This window comes from Pleurotus ostreatus (genome assembly GCF_014466165.1).
Source record: "Pleurotus ostreatus strain PC9 chromosome Unknown scaffold_2, whole genome shotgun sequence".
Taxonomy (NCBI): domain Eukaryota; kingdom Fungi; phylum Basidiomycota; class Agaricomycetes; order Agaricales; family Pleurotaceae; genus Pleurotus; species Pleurotus ostreatus.
Window position 1 is genome coordinate 4,410,174 of NW_023503157.1, and position 16,470 is coordinate 4,426,643.

At 52.2% G+C, this 16,470-nt stretch overlaps 4 protein-coding genes across 4 annotated transcripts; 3 read left to right on the plus strand and 1 right to left on the minus strand.

Annotated features, from left to right (window-relative positions):
• Positions 1–4,078: 4,078 nt before the first annotated feature.
• Positions 4,079–7,083, minus strand: PC9H_004422 (uncharacterized protein; the record flags this gene model as incomplete). Its single annotated transcript, XM_036774006.1, has 15 exons — positions 4,079–4,181; positions 4,234–4,559; positions 4,612–4,668; positions 4,723–4,926; positions 4,984–5,071; positions 5,133–5,297; positions 5,348–5,664; positions 5,723–5,782; positions 5,843–5,913; positions 5,966–6,176; positions 6,233–6,463; positions 6,517–6,544; positions 6,597–6,798; positions 6,855–6,953; positions 7,008–7,083. The coding sequence occupies 15 exons, from the start codon at positions 7,081–7,083 to the stop codon at positions 4,079–4,081; spliced, it is 2,238 nt and encodes a 745-aa protein (XP_036635479.1).
• Positions 7,084–11,072: 3,989 nt separating this feature from the next.
• PC9H_004423 (uncharacterized protein) lies at positions 11,073–11,906 on the plus strand (the record flags this gene model as incomplete). Its single annotated transcript, XM_036774007.1, has 1 exon — positions 11,073–11,906. The coding sequence occupies one exon, from the start codon at positions 11,073–11,075 to the stop codon at positions 11,904–11,906; it is 834 nt and encodes a 277-aa protein (XP_036635480.1).
• Positions 11,907–12,219: 313 nt separating this feature from the next.
• PC9H_004424 (uncharacterized protein) lies at positions 12,220–12,479 on the plus strand (the record flags this gene model as incomplete). Its single annotated transcript, XM_036774008.1, has 2 exons — positions 12,220–12,332; positions 12,389–12,479. The coding sequence occupies 2 exons, from the start codon at positions 12,220–12,222 to the stop codon at positions 12,477–12,479; spliced, it is 204 nt and encodes a 67-aa protein (XP_036635481.1).
• Positions 12,480–13,778: 1,299 nt separating this feature from the next.
• On the plus strand, positions 13,779–15,609 carry PC9H_004425 (uncharacterized protein; the record flags this gene model as incomplete). The annotated part of the gene is made up of 7 exons (XM_036774009.1): positions 13,779–13,875; positions 13,942–14,124; positions 14,197–14,611; positions 14,664–14,778; positions 14,842–14,857; positions 14,916–15,173; positions 15,224–15,609. 7 exons carry the CDS (start codon positions 13,779–13,781, stop codon positions 15,607–15,609), a joined length of 1,470 nt encoding a protein of 489 aa, XP_036635482.1.
• Between the last annotated feature and the right edge of the window lie 861 nt (positions 15,610–16,470).

Below are 16,470 nucleotides of genomic sequence, written 5' to 3' on the forward strand. Positions count from 1 at the left end.
CTGTATCGTGTAACCACCAGTCCATGTCTGGTGCAGCTTCAATTTCGATATCAGAAACGTTGTATACATTTTTAGCATACAAATCATTAAATTGTCTACAGTGATCAATGGCGCGAGACAAATCTAATGTATCTAATGGTACATTTACATAGGCGCGGGGCCTTCGGCGGGCTCTTCGTAATAGAAGGGAGCGCTGGAGTAAAAGTTTCATTAGAACGTCTTCCGAATATGGAAAGAGCTGGTTAAGGGTTTCGTACCTGTCCTCTTCTTGGAGTGCAACATCCAAGAAGTTAGGTTCCGGACTCGGTTCTTTCGAGTCGCCAAAGATGGATTCCATCTCCACATCCTGTTCAGGGTAAGGAGTGGCGGACCGATGCCGCTTTCTAGGCGTGGTCTCCATCTCTTCATCTTCACCATCAGAAGGAGTATCTGGAATCTCGACAATTTTGGGAGAAGATTTCTCTACCATGTCGGAGTTGGATAGTTCCGGAAGCTTTCCGGCTATCTTTTCCAGTCTTCTGATACGTTCCGCACTCTGGGGAATCCCAGGCATCAAGTCGAGAAGTTGTCTCGTCTTGTGGTGCGTCTCGTAATCACCACCTCGGTATGTAGGCTTGTTAGTGCCTTGATACTTTTGGGGTGTTTCTTCCTTATGCCTATTGTTAAAAAACTTCGGCTTAGGAATTTGGTGAAGTCCGGCGAGTTTAACAGCTTTTGCTGTACTTCCGGAGATCAAAACGGACGGGCGTTTATCAGCCGTCAACTCAGGTCCGTTTAGTCCAACCAGTTCACGTGGTGGAGTACCAACTCGAAATTCGAATTGGGGGACCGACTGGTTTGATGAACTCGCACTGGGTGTGGTTCTTTCATACCATTGTTGCGGTTGAGGTGCCACGATCCTATTGATCAGGCGGCAAACTGGATCAGTCGGGAGAGGTGGGAATTGCCTCTGATCCTCGACTATTGGAAGCCTGCTCATGTTGAGCATCTGGGCGAATCCACCGTTAGGCAAGTCAGGGATAGCAGCGTGAGCATGCGTATGTCCTTGACTTTTGGTGCCCTTGCGAACACGCTTCCTCTTCTTCTGCTGTCCATCAGACTGCGGAAGCTTAGAGGGGCCAGCCTCAGCATTTTTGTTGCCTTGCTGTTTCTGCTGCTGGAATTGAGGCGCTTTGCCTTTTCCTTTTACAGCAGAAAGTTTGTTCGCATTGCCCTGCCTTGGCTGCTGCAGTTTATTTAGCTGTCTGCGCTGCCATTCGGCTTCGATGTACGCAATGAGTTCATCGAGGTCCAGATTTTCCAATTTCTTGTTAATCTGGGCCTGGGCAACTGATTCATACTCTTTGGGCAGAGCCGAGAGCATGATCAGGGCGAGGAGTTGACTCGATATGGGTTGATTCAACTCCTTGAGTTTTGCCTGTGCGGTCTGAAACTTAGCAATGTCCGCATGTGGGGCTGAATGGGAGCTGATCTTGAAATTCATGATCTGCTTCAACCATTCAAACGCAGCGGCAGTATTAGTGCCTGCATACGTGTCCTTAAGACTCTTCCAAGTTTCCTTGGAAGTGTCCTTCACATGGGTATTGAGATTCGCGGCTATATATAAAGTGATATAGCCGAGGGCCATGCCGTCTTCCTTTTTCCATTCGCGGATGAGTTTTACCTCATCTGCGGTGGGAGAGGAAGCGTCCTTTGGGGAAGGAAGCGGGTAGCTTCCGTCGACGTACATCCAAAGTCCTTTAGACTTCAGGAATGCAGTCATGGGGCCCTCCCAGGCGTTCCAGTTGGAACCGGTCAAGACCTTAAGGGTCTGGGTATGGTTCTCAGTTTGGTTCAACATTGTTTGTTCGGTTTGAGGTTGGTAAGCCTGCAAACGGAAAAACATGTCAGCGAACTGAACTTCGATCCATAGAGAGCAATCGAAAGAAGCTCTCAACAAAAGTCCCTTTTCCGCGGATATAGCATAAATATATAAATAGCTATTCCGGGGGTGAGTTGTGTAACGCGTCAAGCTGAAACACATTGCACCAGGTGGCTTTAACCCCTTCAGATCTCATCAAGAGATCTGGGGTGCGAGCATATAGGCGGCATTAATAGCAACGCCATGCTAGCTTATACCCAGGGTTAGGTTATGGCTGACATAGTCACCACTGGTGTGTACCTGCCGCTAGTTTCCTAGGAGTGCAGGGTCCACCAATGGGCGTCTCCAGGGCCCATAACCTGTTGAGCGAGCATCTGTCCATCAACCCTAACGGGGAGGACGAGCGTGCGCTGAGTGAAAGACTAGTGTCTACTCACTGGTTATAAAACTAGTACTACTTGTAGCTAGGTAGTCTTGATGCACACACTTAGGTAAGTTCTCTGGTAGAGCACTTGGTAGATTGTAGACGGATACAGGCTCCTTATATACTACTATCTACCTAAGATATAAATAGATGCGCAGTCAATACTTAGTCAGTATGACTCGGTATGAGTCGGTATGACTCACGTCATTAGTAAGATACTTCTATGAAGTTCTACTGCGGACTGCGTGTCTGACTCATGTCCTGATGGTCATGGTCATGTGGAGGTGCATGCGCAACATATAGTCCTTTAAACTCTCCTCCTCCGCGTCGGACCCTTCATAGAAATCCCTGTTGTTGTCGTTCAAGTCTGTATCGTCGCACAGTTCCATAGTGTCTGGTGATTGAGTGCGGGATGGGACAAGGGTCTGCTGATCACTTTCCCTGTTGGCCGAGTTCTTGGGAAGGTTCACCAAGAACCTGTCGAAGTCCATGTCCTAGTGCAGGGAACGTTGAACGTTGATGTATGGTCGACGGTGCGAGGCAAGAGCTCAACGGTCAATAAGCGCTGGTGAAATTGTGTTTGTTATACTTTAGGGAATTTTCCAAACTGGTCAATTATCTGAGATGTTCAAAATTTGTTACATTTCGATCGATTCCCAAGAAACCTCGAACACGCTGTAATAATTCAGAATACATGAAGTGTTCGGGGAAAACGGGAACAGTTTTCGTACTAGCGTAACGAATCGATGAACGGAAGTGGCACAATTTGTTCAGCACTTATTGATCCTTCAGTAGCGCAGGAAGTTGATGTAGTCTGCAAACAAGGATATGCGACTTAGATCTAGGCGCAGTAGTGGCAGGACTACCATACTATACGGTCCAAAAGTACCAGGCAAGCGAAACTACACAATATACAGACCAAATGAGGAACATCCACAAAACAACAATCTCGAAATACATCTAATACAGACCACAAATTCTATCCAAATGATAGTCACAGTCATAATCCTTTGGCGGCATCGAAGGCACTAAGCGCAACGTAGCCATTCGTGGTCCAACACCTTCTGGGCCAAACTCCCCTTCGATCTTCGCTTCTGTCGCCGCCGCCGTGCCGCAGACCTCCCAAAATACAAGGGAATCCGGTGTGAGGGGTTCATCGTCGGTAGCTGGAGACGAGTAGCAGCATCCGCCGGCAGTGTTGCTATTGCCATATCGTATCCCGATTCCCGGACCTCGGTTATAATCGGCCACACCTCCTCGAACATACTCCATCCCGTCCCTGGGCCTGCAAACCAAACATCTCTCTGCTCCTGCACCTTCGCCTGCCCACTGTGTCCATTCATCCTGCCCATAGAAAGCCGATTGGCTCACTCCCCGAATCCCTCGTCCAATACCGCCCGGCAACAGCCTCATATGCCTCGCGTGTGTGCTCTGCTGCTTGGTTGGGCGGCGGGAATGCTCTGGACGCGTTTCGATGCTGGCGAGTGAGCGCCGCGACGCCTGTATAATTGCCGTGTGAGGAGCTGATGAGGAAACGGCCTCTCGGTCGTAGCGATGCACATGAGGGCTTATGGATATGGGTTTCATTCCTACGAATTGAGGCTTCGAACGTCGCCCCGAGCGTTCGCTGAATTGTGCGTGGTTGGTCCCCTACAAGTGATCTCCTCTCATCGGTATTCATGATTATCGAGTCCGTTCGAATCGAGGGTGTTATTAATTAGCATATACACGAATAGCATTACATTGTTAAGCCGTAAATCCACCACATAAGAATAAATTTAAATGACATGCAGTCAGAAAGTTCCTGTTAAACGAATGTCTTTGATCGATGCTCCGATGTAGACTTTGAATTGTCCAGACGGTACAACCCATTTCTGGGTAACTACATCCCAGATACTGAAGAATACATCGGTCAGTCATATGTGCTGCGCAAGTAGATATAACCCACCTTCTGTCTCGGACTGATAGTTTTACCTCTACGGTCTTGCTGCTCCCCACAGTCAGCCCGACGTCTGAAAAGCCCCGAAGAACCTTCTTTGGCTCCCCAGAGCCGTTGGGGAAGCCCAAATACAACTGGGGGATTTCTGTCCCGTCAACGCTGCCGGAGTTTCGAACTTTGAATTTGATGACCTTGAAGGGACCTTGATTCGAGATTTGAAGGTTGCTGTAAGAGAATGCAGTGTATGAGAGCCCAAAGCCAAACTCGAAGCGGGGAGTAATGTTATTCTGTTCCATGTATCGGTAATCGAGGAACAAGCCCTCGGTATAGTCAATCTATGGAAAAGATCAGAACAAGAAAATGATACAATATACCAGGGAAATGTACCGTCAAAGGTCCGATTGTCTTATCGTAGACAATCTCGGTACCATAAGCGGCTTCGCTCTAATGGACGCGCAGATCAGTACCAAAAAGAGCGGGAAATGGGGTAATACCCACATCTGCGATACTGAAGGGGAGTCTGCCGCGTGGGTTGTAATGTCCGTATAAGACGTCAACGATTGACGGCCCAGTCTGTTCTCCGGGAGCTCCAGCGTAGACGATAGCAGTGATATTGGGATTCGTGGACCATGGCATGAGGACGGGACCGACGGAGTGGACGATGACAATGGTGTTATTGCAAACGGCTGCGACACTTTCAATCTAAGTCGATGTCAATTAGTACATTATCAATCGAAGTGAAAATGCGCAGCAACATACCAATTCTTTGCCGTTATAATACAATTCGAGATCGTTCCTGTCGCCTCCTTGGTCGTGTACAATATCGACGATCCATTCACCACTCATGCTAAGTAAGGGTTGGAGATCAATACATCGTTCGGGTTGACAAAGGCTCTGGATGCACTCACGCATTGACGAAGACAAACGCTACGTCTTTACCGGCGGCGGCAGCGGCACCAGCGGCAGCGTCGTTTGACAGGGAGCTGGCGATAGTCGCAGAGGTACCGACGTAGGCGGAGATAGCGTCTGCAGGCGCAACGAGGAATTCCAGGGAATTGGCACCCGAGCCCCATCTACCAGTGAAAGTCAGCAATTGACCACCGGTCGTAACAACAATACATACCCAACAGACATCGTGCCCAGGGTACATTCATTCAAGGAGTTGCACAAGGACCTGTCCATGAGCTTGGCGTCTTCACCGATGACAGCCATGTTCGCGATCTTGGACTTGGTGACGGGCAAGCCGTATTCGCGTTGGTTTTGGCCGCCATTTCCGTACCATTGCCCAGGACGCCTTATTGTCCGTACATTCTTGAGGAGGACGGCCGAGGCGGAAGCGATCTCTTTGGCGAGCGCAACGTGCTGAGGCGTACGGACCACGATGTTCTGGTTGTAAGGGCCACCAGTCTGCTGCGTGTGGAAGTTCGTCTCGGGAAAGCCCTATCGGATAGCCGGGAAAGTTAGACACATCCGTCGAGAAAATAAAGGAGTGACGTACGGAATCTTGACCAAGGCGGTAGAATGGTGTTAACACCCTTTTGACCATCTCATCAAGGCGCTGGGGAACCAGGATCCGTTAAAACCAGTATATGTGAAGTCCGGCGATCGGAAGACTTACAGCAGCCGACACAGTACCGTTCAAAACCGAATCCTTGAGACCACCATTGGCGAAGAGACCTCCACCCTCGACTAGAGGAGACGCTGAGATGCGCGATCGTTCGATGCCAATGAAACTACTTACGTTGAGGGTCGTACTCGCCAGGTTGCTCCATTTCCAGACCAGCGTTAGCATTTTCCGCAGCAAAGCCGTGATCAGCACCCCAGTCAGTGATGACATAACCCTTAAAACCGTTGGATCGAAGGAAGCCGGTATCGCTCAAGAGCTTTGGGGAGCTACATGTGAAGGTGCCGTTGATGCGATTGAAAGAGCACATGATTGCCGAAACGTCGGCCTAACGAAGTTGATGGTAAGTTTGGAGAAGATCAGTCAGTTGTGTCGAAGCGTTACCTCAATGCTGCGAAGGAATGGATAGCCGTACATCTCCCATAAAGAGCGGTCGTCCACTGTCGACGACCCGTTGTAACGATTGTGCTCCTGGTTGTTGGCAGTGAAATGCTTCGCGCAGGCTTGAACGCCTCTGCTTTGGATACCGACGATCGTCTCATAGCCGCCTTCGCCGTTGAGGTAAGGGTCCGGTCCGAAGCTTTCCCATCCACGACCTCCTTTGGGATTACGCATCTAGAAAGACAGATTAGGCGGCTAAGAAAGTCGCGTCCAAAAGGCTTGCGTACGAGATCCTGAGCGGGGCCAAACCAAACGCTACGGCATGTCTTAAAAATGGAAACACGATCAGAACGCTGCGAAGACGTACTGGATACCCTTGCCGCGTAGTTCGTCGCCAATTGCCGCGCCTCTCTCACGAATCAGACGACGGCTGAAAGTAGAGGCGGCGTTGATGCCTGAGGGCCAACCAGTCACTCCAGTTCCGGGACGAACACCGGCAGGACCGTCCATAAGACATAATGCCGGGATACCGAGGCGGGCTACCGGGTGTGTATCACCATTGCATCGACCTAGCGCGCTGAAGGTCAGGAAGCGGGCCGAGTGGGAGCAACTTCGGGGGACGTACTGCCAGCCATTGTCACCCCAGTCAACACACCAACCTTCTCATCTATGGTCATCGCCGCCGTCTTCTGAGCAGCTAGTTGGCTAGCAGCTTGCCACGAGCCTGTCAGCGTTATGTGAGCACCCTCGCTTATTCATGGAGTCACTGGACACGTACGGGTTGTGAATGCAGTGGCGCATAGGATGAAGTAAGGGAGTAGGAGGACAGTCAAACGAAGCTGGGAGAGAGCCATGACGCCTCGTTCAATCCTTGAAGCGGGGCACGGGGAATGCGGAATCGATCAACGGCAACATGGCTGCCTTATAAGCGATCATGACTTCGTATGGCGCGCGTGATTTGGTGATCTGGTGAGCGCGATAGCCAAGGCCCAAGGCGCACGTTGAGCAAGCCAATTTACTTCTGATTGGAAAAGCCACTTCGCCTGCGCGACTGTTGCGTTGGCCCTCCTGCAGAGAAGCGGGTTGCGGAATCAAAACATCGGTGTACGGAGGCACCAGGTACAAGGAGATAACATAGACCCACAGGGACCCTTGTCCGGAATGAGTAGCCGGGACAGTCAATCGTGTGGACGTCGGATTTCTGCCCTGTGGCTGTGATGGCATTTTTGAGAGATGGGATTAATATCACCGATGTGCCATGTCACTGAAAAGTGTCCATATGCGATTCGAGGATACAGGGCGATTCAGTGTTGAATGCGTAGGTAGAATAATGCAGCAAACTGGCATCCCCAAGGGAGTTTTGCTGGCGTACAGATACTCGAGCTTGAGATGTAAGAGTCTGGAAGTAGAAGTAGCGGTTAAATCTCGGAAGCAAAGCTTTGAGACGCCAACTCACTTTGTCTTCAATCACCTGATATCCACACGACGCTAGCAAACTTCACAGGACTCTCAAGAAAATAGTTTTCGTCGTCCAAGTCCTTGAAATGAAGTCTGACATGTACGACGCATGCGTTTGAGAAGATGTCGAGCCTCGTTACGACGTTTACTGTTTTCCTCTTTTTCAGCTGGATGAATGCGAACCATTCAGTGGGGTTCCACTTGCCTTCCCCGCATTGCACTTTTATCAGCCCATTTCGGGTTTCATATCGCTCGATCGTGCATGCATATGGGGCACCCCAGCTGATCGCTGCGCTTATGATGGTAATGCGATTCGTTCACGAATGCACGCTTGCGCGGCGCCAAGAAGGAACGACCGAGACTCGTCTGCCACGGTACCGATCAGGCATCTCTTCTCTTGTCCTTGGTGTAGGAACGAACGTTGGTTTGGGAGGGCAAGGCGACGGCATTCAGATTTCAGAGGGTCGCCAAATGGCACCGTCGTCGAGATCTTCCGGCCGCCGTCCTCGCTAAGTCATCCAGCGGTTATCATATAGGCGCGCCGATGATGGCCGTGCACGTCCAGGTCCGTCCTGGTGGGCACAATGATATAATGAGACTCTAAAGATCATCAATAATCAGTTTAGATATTAAGGAACGGAGATGCGCCGGGGACCAGAAAAGTGTGTTATCGGTGATCATTTCGATCCAAGGAACAGTGCTATAAGTGCTGACAGATATAAGATTATATTGGGCTACCCAAGACGTACCTCATATTCCGCCGACATAGCGTAGCGCACACGCGTCGTCTCCACCACGTCCAACACTTCCATGACACCCTCACCAGGCGCCTTCAGGCCGCCAGGGAATTCGAGGCACCATGTCAACATCGCCACTACTCTGATCGCAGACTGGGTGCCTCTGGATCCATCGGTACCGGCGGTAATGTTGTATTCCGAATGCGCAAATGGCAAACGTCAGTCATCTGGGTTCAGTCACAATACGCGTCAGAAGGCCATAAAAAAGGTAGTCGGAACACTGACCTCCAGCCTTCAGGCGCGGAGTCAGCCAGTCGCCGCTATTTACGATCCCAGACTCGCGTTTTCACTTGGGGAGGCCTAGAGGTATGAGCGCTGAGCTGGAAGTCTTCCTTGGTCTGCAACGGATGCAAGATCGAAGTGGCGAGCTCCGTTCTGATATCTTGATATAGCATTCACGTTCTGAATCGAAAGGCTCAAAGCTGGTCGTTCAACGCGTCGCCGAAAGGAAAGAACGCGTCGGCGCGACAGAACCAGACGGAAGTGGACGGGCCGACTCTGACTAGCGCCTCGTGGCAGAGCTCCCACGATCGTTGCGGTTTGAACTTGGAATCTACAAGTTAGATTCTTGGCGTCAATTCTTGCTCGCACTGTCCGTCCCCTGCACGCTCCTCCCGGTTCGTATACGGTTTCGCGTATGGGAGCTCTTATGCTCTCAGCTAGGCGCCTGATAGTCGAGCCTAGCAAGGGCAAGGGTCCATGCAGTATGTCCATCAAGCTCTCATCCGTGCCTCCGAAAGACAGCTGACCAACTTTATCCGCCATTCGCAAGGACAATAATATTCTGGTTCCGACCGTATGTGATGTGACACTCGAAGGTAGCCAGAGACAACCCTCGTGCTCGCCTGATCAGTGGGCTCCTCGGTACGACGGTTCGCGGTTCGCGACATCCACCGGGACCGCGACTATGGTGTCTCAGGGTGTGTCCGACGAACAGGTAGCCAAGTTGCGCCAGTGGTAGCTCGCGCGCTTGCTTTTAGGATTGAACGTTGAACGTTGAGAGCGCCACCTCCTTCTTCGTCCTCCTTCGTCTGGTGTCTGTGCCTGCGGGTGGGGTGACAGACCTGTACGCGCGAGCACATCTCGATGGACTCGAAGTCCGCGGGCCGTGGCCCTCTGTGGACGAGTTTCATACTGGGACGATGCACACTTGGATGGTTGTATGATTCCCAGGGCGCGCATTACCGCGCCGCCAGACGAATCCAAGGAGATATGGCGGCACATTCACGAACGCATCGCATCGAATACGGATGAACAACCCAATAATAATATCACTAACGTCACTGAATTCTGACTGCGGGGGGCGGCAGCACGGACGCCTCGCCTGAATACCGCTCAGTCGATACGTCGTTCGATTCTCTTTCTCTGGGGGATACCACTACTTAATCGCCTCCTCAAGGGTCTAGGGAATACGCGAAATATATCGATGTTCCTTCCTTGGGACAGGAAACATGAAAGGGTGGTGGTGCAAGTAACAAAATAATGCGAGATGCATGCGAGACGTGTGTGACCTCCCTCGGTATGAGGTTGAGGTTGAGTGCTAGGCTGCGCTCCATATGGAAGAATCAGAATGCGTGTTTCGGGAGGCGTATACCTACGGTCTGGAGCGATAATCTCTCGTACCTATCCGCGGAGTCCTTCTCTTCGATTGCAGTGCAATAGGCAATAGGTCTTACGCACCACCTCTAAATCACCTCGTAAATCACCTCGTGGATTCTCGCTGGCAGCTCTTATACCTGGGGACTGGGGTATTACCCCTACACGCCAATGTTCGCCAAAGCGCGCCTCCGGTTTACCCGATTGCGGGCGTATGCGTATGTCCTGGCGTGCGTGGACGAGGCGTTACGCGTTATCGATCATCCTTCTCTTCGCAATTGCTGTATCTAACCGCGTCGCGTCGCGTCGCCCCCGTGATACTTATGGTGACGCATGGGCACACTCTCCCCATAAACCCGTCCTCGTCTTGGTCGAAGCGTTAAAGTTAGTCTCCTGGCGCGTATCTGATATTGGAACGCGCAGCGCTTTGAAGAAAGAGTCCTCATGAAGATGCCGTGGAGAAGGGGATGTAGGAGTGAGGCGCGAGCTGCTGCAAACGTCGAAAGTGGGCGCGTTCAAGGAGGCACATTCGAGAGGATAACGTCGACCGTTTGAACATGATGTCGCTTTTGTGATAGCTCTTTAGCAAGCAAAAAACCTCTCATATTTTATACCTAGCACAGTGATGTGGCTCCCTAAGTGAGCAGGCTCCAGTGTTTCTGAAGAGCCGCCACTCGCCAACCACGGTTTCGTAGAATTTCGTATCCGCATACCTCAGACTTACCAAGCACCGAAGTATACTCAAAGCGTTCGTTTCAGCGCGACGCTTTGCTGCGGAGGGCGGTCTTCTCAGCCTGAGCGTGGCTGCGTGGGGGGAAAGTGTGATGTTCTCATCGGGCCGGAGCGCGAGCGTCTAATAGTAACCTCAAGGCCCTGAACGGTGGCAGTGCCTACCCACTGATCGCAGTCCTCTGCAGCCACAAGCAGTGTTGCGCAGTAAGCAGCCTTGATCCCAGTGTTATACGTGTCGCTGACCTCTACCTTTACTAGCCATGATCATCGAAAAGACCCCCCTTCCCGCGGATCCCACTCCGACTGACGCGCCCCCTTCCTACGACGATGTCGGCACCAGTGCCGGAGCGCCTCGTCTATTCCCCACAGACGCAAAATTACCACCCATTCCCGATGAACCCACCACCCCAATGCCCAAATCCCCGTATCTAAAATCGCCAGTACCGTCAGGATCGTCGCACAAGGGCAAAGGACCTGCGACATGGTTCAATTTTGGCTTCCCATCTCGCTCAGGTCGAGAAGTACGGACTACGGTTCTTGGCTTAGTCCGGGACTTGGTTCGGCACCACAACGCGGACTCTACGTCAGCCCTTGGCATACTGCAGAGCTGCGCCGAAGCATGCGCAGCATACGAACTCTCCTTGTCTACGATTCTCCAGGAGCGTTCCGTTGAAGACCACACGCCGTTATACTGGGCGGTCATCAAACGCCAACCAGACGAGTCCATGGACGACGATACCCAAATACCTGATCTACTAACGACCCTGCTGAGCTTCTCAGCACCTCTGACGCCGGAGACGATTTCAGAGATACGGCTGGCATGTCTTATCACGTCTGACCAACAGCTATTCCAGCGTCTTCGTCTTTCCCCCCAATTCTCTCCTCTATCGGGGACGGATGAGATCATCCTCGGGGGCCCCATCCCACCAGACGAAATAACGGTCGAAGACACCGTGGGCGACGAGGGCGCGTTCGCGGTGAACATGGCGATCGTGCAGTTCCAAAAGCGCATGCAAGTTTCGAGAGAGGTCATAGTCGAGTTTATCGCGCGATGTGAGCCTTTTTTTCGCCTTGTACACGTACCCGCCGGTTGACGATAGCAGCACGGATGTGGCGGCTTGCTTTCAGAGTGATGCCGAGTCAGGAACCAGCAGAAAGGTACCATACGCGGTCGTTGCGCCCGGGGACCTGGTGCGTCACGCTCTCGCTGCTGGAGCACAGCCCGCCGACTTGGATCGATTCGCGTCTTCTTATCGCCGACTCTGGAGATCCACAAAACGATTCCCTCCTCGACTCGACGCCTCCAACGACGCCATCAGGCTCTCCCTCGCTCATCTCACTCCCTTTCTCCCCTTCGCCGCCCTCTGCATCACGAAAACCCAAGCCCACCATCAGCCTTCGACTGAAATGCTCGGAGCAGCTCATTCCCGCCGAAGGAGCTCGTCGACATCCACGAAACGCGCAGTCATCATTGTGGCTTCCCTCGAGGATAGCCTGATGGGCGCAAGCTTGCAGTATTCGTGAGTAGCGTTATCAGTTGAAGGTTAAACTCGGCATCCTTTCTGACGCTCACCAGAGGCACGTCGTATATTGCCAGGGACGCCATGTTGAGGGCGCGCTTGGAAGCGCGACTACGCAAACCCGAAGCAGAATGTGTCATCTGCTAACTCCCGTTCTGACTATACTGCATCTGTATCGTTATTCGCTCTCACTTGTCGCGCACGTACAAACAATCTCAGAAACTCGACTGTGTCTCATTGTGCGCGTCCTGGCGAAGCGGCTAACTTCGCAGGTCAACGACATCTGCAGAGGCATTTTGATTCAATGTTACTCAGCGTCAAAGGGACACCTCGCTTCTCGTTTCAACGATCCTCGTCATGGGGCTAACCCCGCATTTTTGCTTCAGCGTCTTCCACCCCTTCAGGACATTTGGGCATTTACTTTTTCCTAGTCGACCGTGGTCAAAGGCCCTCGTCAGTGCAAGACTCGCTGCCGTCTTCATCGGCTAGACACTCTACTACATTTAGTATTGCTGTGAAGCTGCACCGTCGATCTAACGCGGGATCTGATACAGGACTCGCACCCTTTCAAACTTTTCCCTTACGACCACGATGCTGATATACAGTGCGCCACGCCGAGGAACGGTCTTCCAGGAATATCCTTGAGGAAGTGCGTAAACCTTCCGCGTGTCAAACAAGGCTGCCCCCCAGTCGAACTATCCGCACCCGCATTCCCTCGTCCCACCTCCCCAGCTTGGCGGATTCACGTTTCCGACCACGAGTACGCTGATGCGAGCATTGGAACCGGTCGACGAGCTACTGCGGCGAGCTCTCGTGCATACGCGTACGATGGGGTCAAGAACACCCAACACGCTCCTCTGCTCGAACACGCTCTTGCTTGGACAGGACATCGCACATCGCGCAGGCAGTTCCGCTCACACACGACCATTCGGACGAGCTGGATTGTGTGTTGAACGCTGAGCTGTCAGGCTCCGCGCGCGCGAAGCAAAAGCAAGGGCTATTCAGATGAAGATGCGGATAGCGAATGAGTCCCGCCGCGCAGTGTTGTTGGTGGTGTTGGGCGTCTGGAGATGGACATCGGGATGTGGTGTGCGTGTCGTACGGTGGAATCATGGGCGGAGGCTTTGGAGATGGGTCTTGGCCGAAGAGGTGTTCGGGAATGAAAATCACTTGATAATTGTGGGTAAATGAATTCAGTGCCACCAACTGTATGTGTGTAGCCAGGTTAGCGTGCTGATTACTCTCCGATACTCTCCTGGGTCGCGCACCCTGCTGGCTCGTAAGTTCGTTCCAATGCCGCTACGAATGGTCACCCGCCAACGCATGTGCTTCCTTTACACGTCACACTATAATTACGTCCAGAGCACCGACGCGAAGCGCAATTTCTACGAGACGGTCCGTTCGACGGCCCGCTGACACGGATGGTCCCAATATAAGCAGTGCACCATGCGCCATGCACCTGAGGACACCTTCGACACCATGATATACACGCTGTTGCTTTTGGCGGCGGCGGGGAATGCCCTAGCGCTGACGGAATATAGCGGTATGTTTGCGTTTTACGACCGAAGGCGCGTTGCATCTTAAATCAAACCTTTGGACCCGTCTTCAGGACCTGTCCCGAAGCTGAGCCACATGCCGTTTGGGTTTGCGGGGCAGGCTACAGGTGGTTCGACAAACGTGTCTGCAGTGTATGTCGTGTCCAATGCGGCGGAACTGCGCGAAGCAGTGGCCTTGCCCTACGCGAAGACCATTTATGTCAACGGGACCATTCAAGGTAACCAGCTTCCTAACGGTGAGTCGCACGGCCGTTGTACTTTCATCATGCCTTTCCTGGGCGCACTCCTCACGCAATTTAACCACATAGGTACACTAGCGAAGTGCCAGGACTACATAGACATGACTGGTTCGCCCGGCTCGGCGGTACACGGGTTCAACTTCGAAACCTACCTCCTCAGCTTGAACGCCACGTATGTCTCGCTTGTCGAGCAAGCCATCGCGGATAACGTGCCCTTTGATGGGCGCAATGCGACAGAGTACCGCACTTTGCTCGGCCATCAGAATGGGTATCGCCCGGTTGTCGCTGCAACGCAGAAAGCCCAGGTGGGGTTCAAGTTGACAAATAATACATCGTTGGTCGGTTTAGATGCGAATGCGGCGCTGAATGGGATCAACTTGTACCTTTCGTCCGTCAATAATATTTGGATACGGAATTTGAAACTGGTGCCGCCGCAAGATTGCTTCCCTGCCCCGGAGACCTTTCCATCTTCATGGAACGCTCTGTGAGTCGATGTTTGTCTTTTCGATCGAGCCAGCTAACACGGCATCTGACAGGTACGACGCTGTCGGACTTGTTACAGCAAGCAATGTCTGGGTCGACAATTGCGAGCTTCAAGATCAATTGAGCGGCGAATACGTGGAACCGGATATCATCGAGCCTGGGTGGCAGGTCAGTCGTCTTTTACATCCAGTGTCTTTATGTAAGATCCTTACGTCCCGCGCATGCGCATAGGTAGATCGCTTCGACGGTAGGCGCCAAAATATACCGGATGTTGGGATGAATTCTGCGTTCTTACTCTTTGTTAGGCTTGTTCGACTGTGAAGACGGCACAGACAATGTGACCTTTTCCCATAACATCGTTCGAAATCACCACAAATCCCTGCTCCTCGGCGGAGGAACAAAGGAAGCCGATCGTGATTTGGGCAAGATGCACTTCACTATCTTCGGGAACTACTTCAACGGTTCCGCTTCACGAAACCCCCTCATGCGCTTCGGCTCCTTCGATATCTTCTCGAACGTTTACAAAGCGCGCAATGACAATCCCCCGCGTTTCGGCGATGCAAGTCGGACACACCGAGGGAACGTCGAGAGGCATTGGATCAGACGCCGCTAGATGCAGTATTCCAGTACCATCTGGGCATTTACAATCAGTCGAGGGTGCAAGTTCAAGACAACGTGTTCCTCCAGTACGGCGCATTCCCGAACGACACTTCCCGCATCTTCACGGTCGGCGAAGCTGCCCTTTTGGATCGCCCCGCAAGGGTCTGCATCCGGGAAACACCCCCGCACGTTCCGCCGACTATGAATGGTGTGGCTATAGCCAGCCTGCACCAGGTCATGGCCGACACGGTGGATTTCTTCGTGGATTCTGGGAAGGCTGTGGAAGGAGCGGTGGTGCTGACTTGTGACGGATTCCAGGATTACGAGGTACCCAAAGTGTTTGAGGACTCGGAAGATGTTCTACAGTACGTACTATCAGAGGCGGGGCAGGTCCGTTGATCCCATGGTCAAGTAAGTAGTTCGTCAATGGCGCCATGCCTGAGCGAGGTAAACAATGCGCAATATTGTATTCTTACGCCCGCCGCTTCAGTTTGCCAGGTTCTCGACGAGACCAATTCTAGCAACGACGTGCGTGAGGATGTTCCCAAATCTAGTTCATTAGCCCGTTCTCCCTCGCCGAGAAACGAATTCACCTGTAGAAGCCCAGTTGAGCACTCAGTATCCAGTATTCAGTACTCGGTACCCCCCATTCGCACCACCAAGAGGTCTTGCAAGTGCGCCGATTATACATATTATATGCGAACATACCCAAATGCACCGTCGCTGAGCCCCCGGTACCCAATCGTCGGTGTTACTTGATGTTTAGAGCTTTCAACATGTGTCAACAATGCGAAGACCACGAGCCTCCTGCCAGTTTGAAGATTCGTACCACCATACTACATTCCCACCGCTCCTATGAAACGAATATCAAATCCTTGTCCGGTTGCCTTATCCTAAGCCCGAAATGTCAAAAGGTTGTGCGTGCGTTTGACCATTCAAACCGACCGCCGCTTCGCTTCGCCGCTCCTTTAATACCATGGTCTCTGCCAGTCTTTGAATCTTTCGGCTGTTTCAATGCGCTGCAGGACACGGGAGGCAGATGTTAAGAAACTCTCAGCGCATGCATCGGATACCGCGCTGGCGACTCTCAGATGTGCGTACCTACTTCTTGCCGCCCACGTATACAATAACTAAAGAGCCCCCAGGGAATATGTGCGGGCACGGCTTGCAATAGATATCGGTACAGGAATGAAAATGTTGCCTGGCGCCATGGTCCGGCTCAGCTGTCCCCATCCTTCGTAGCGCGGCGGGTCCAATCTT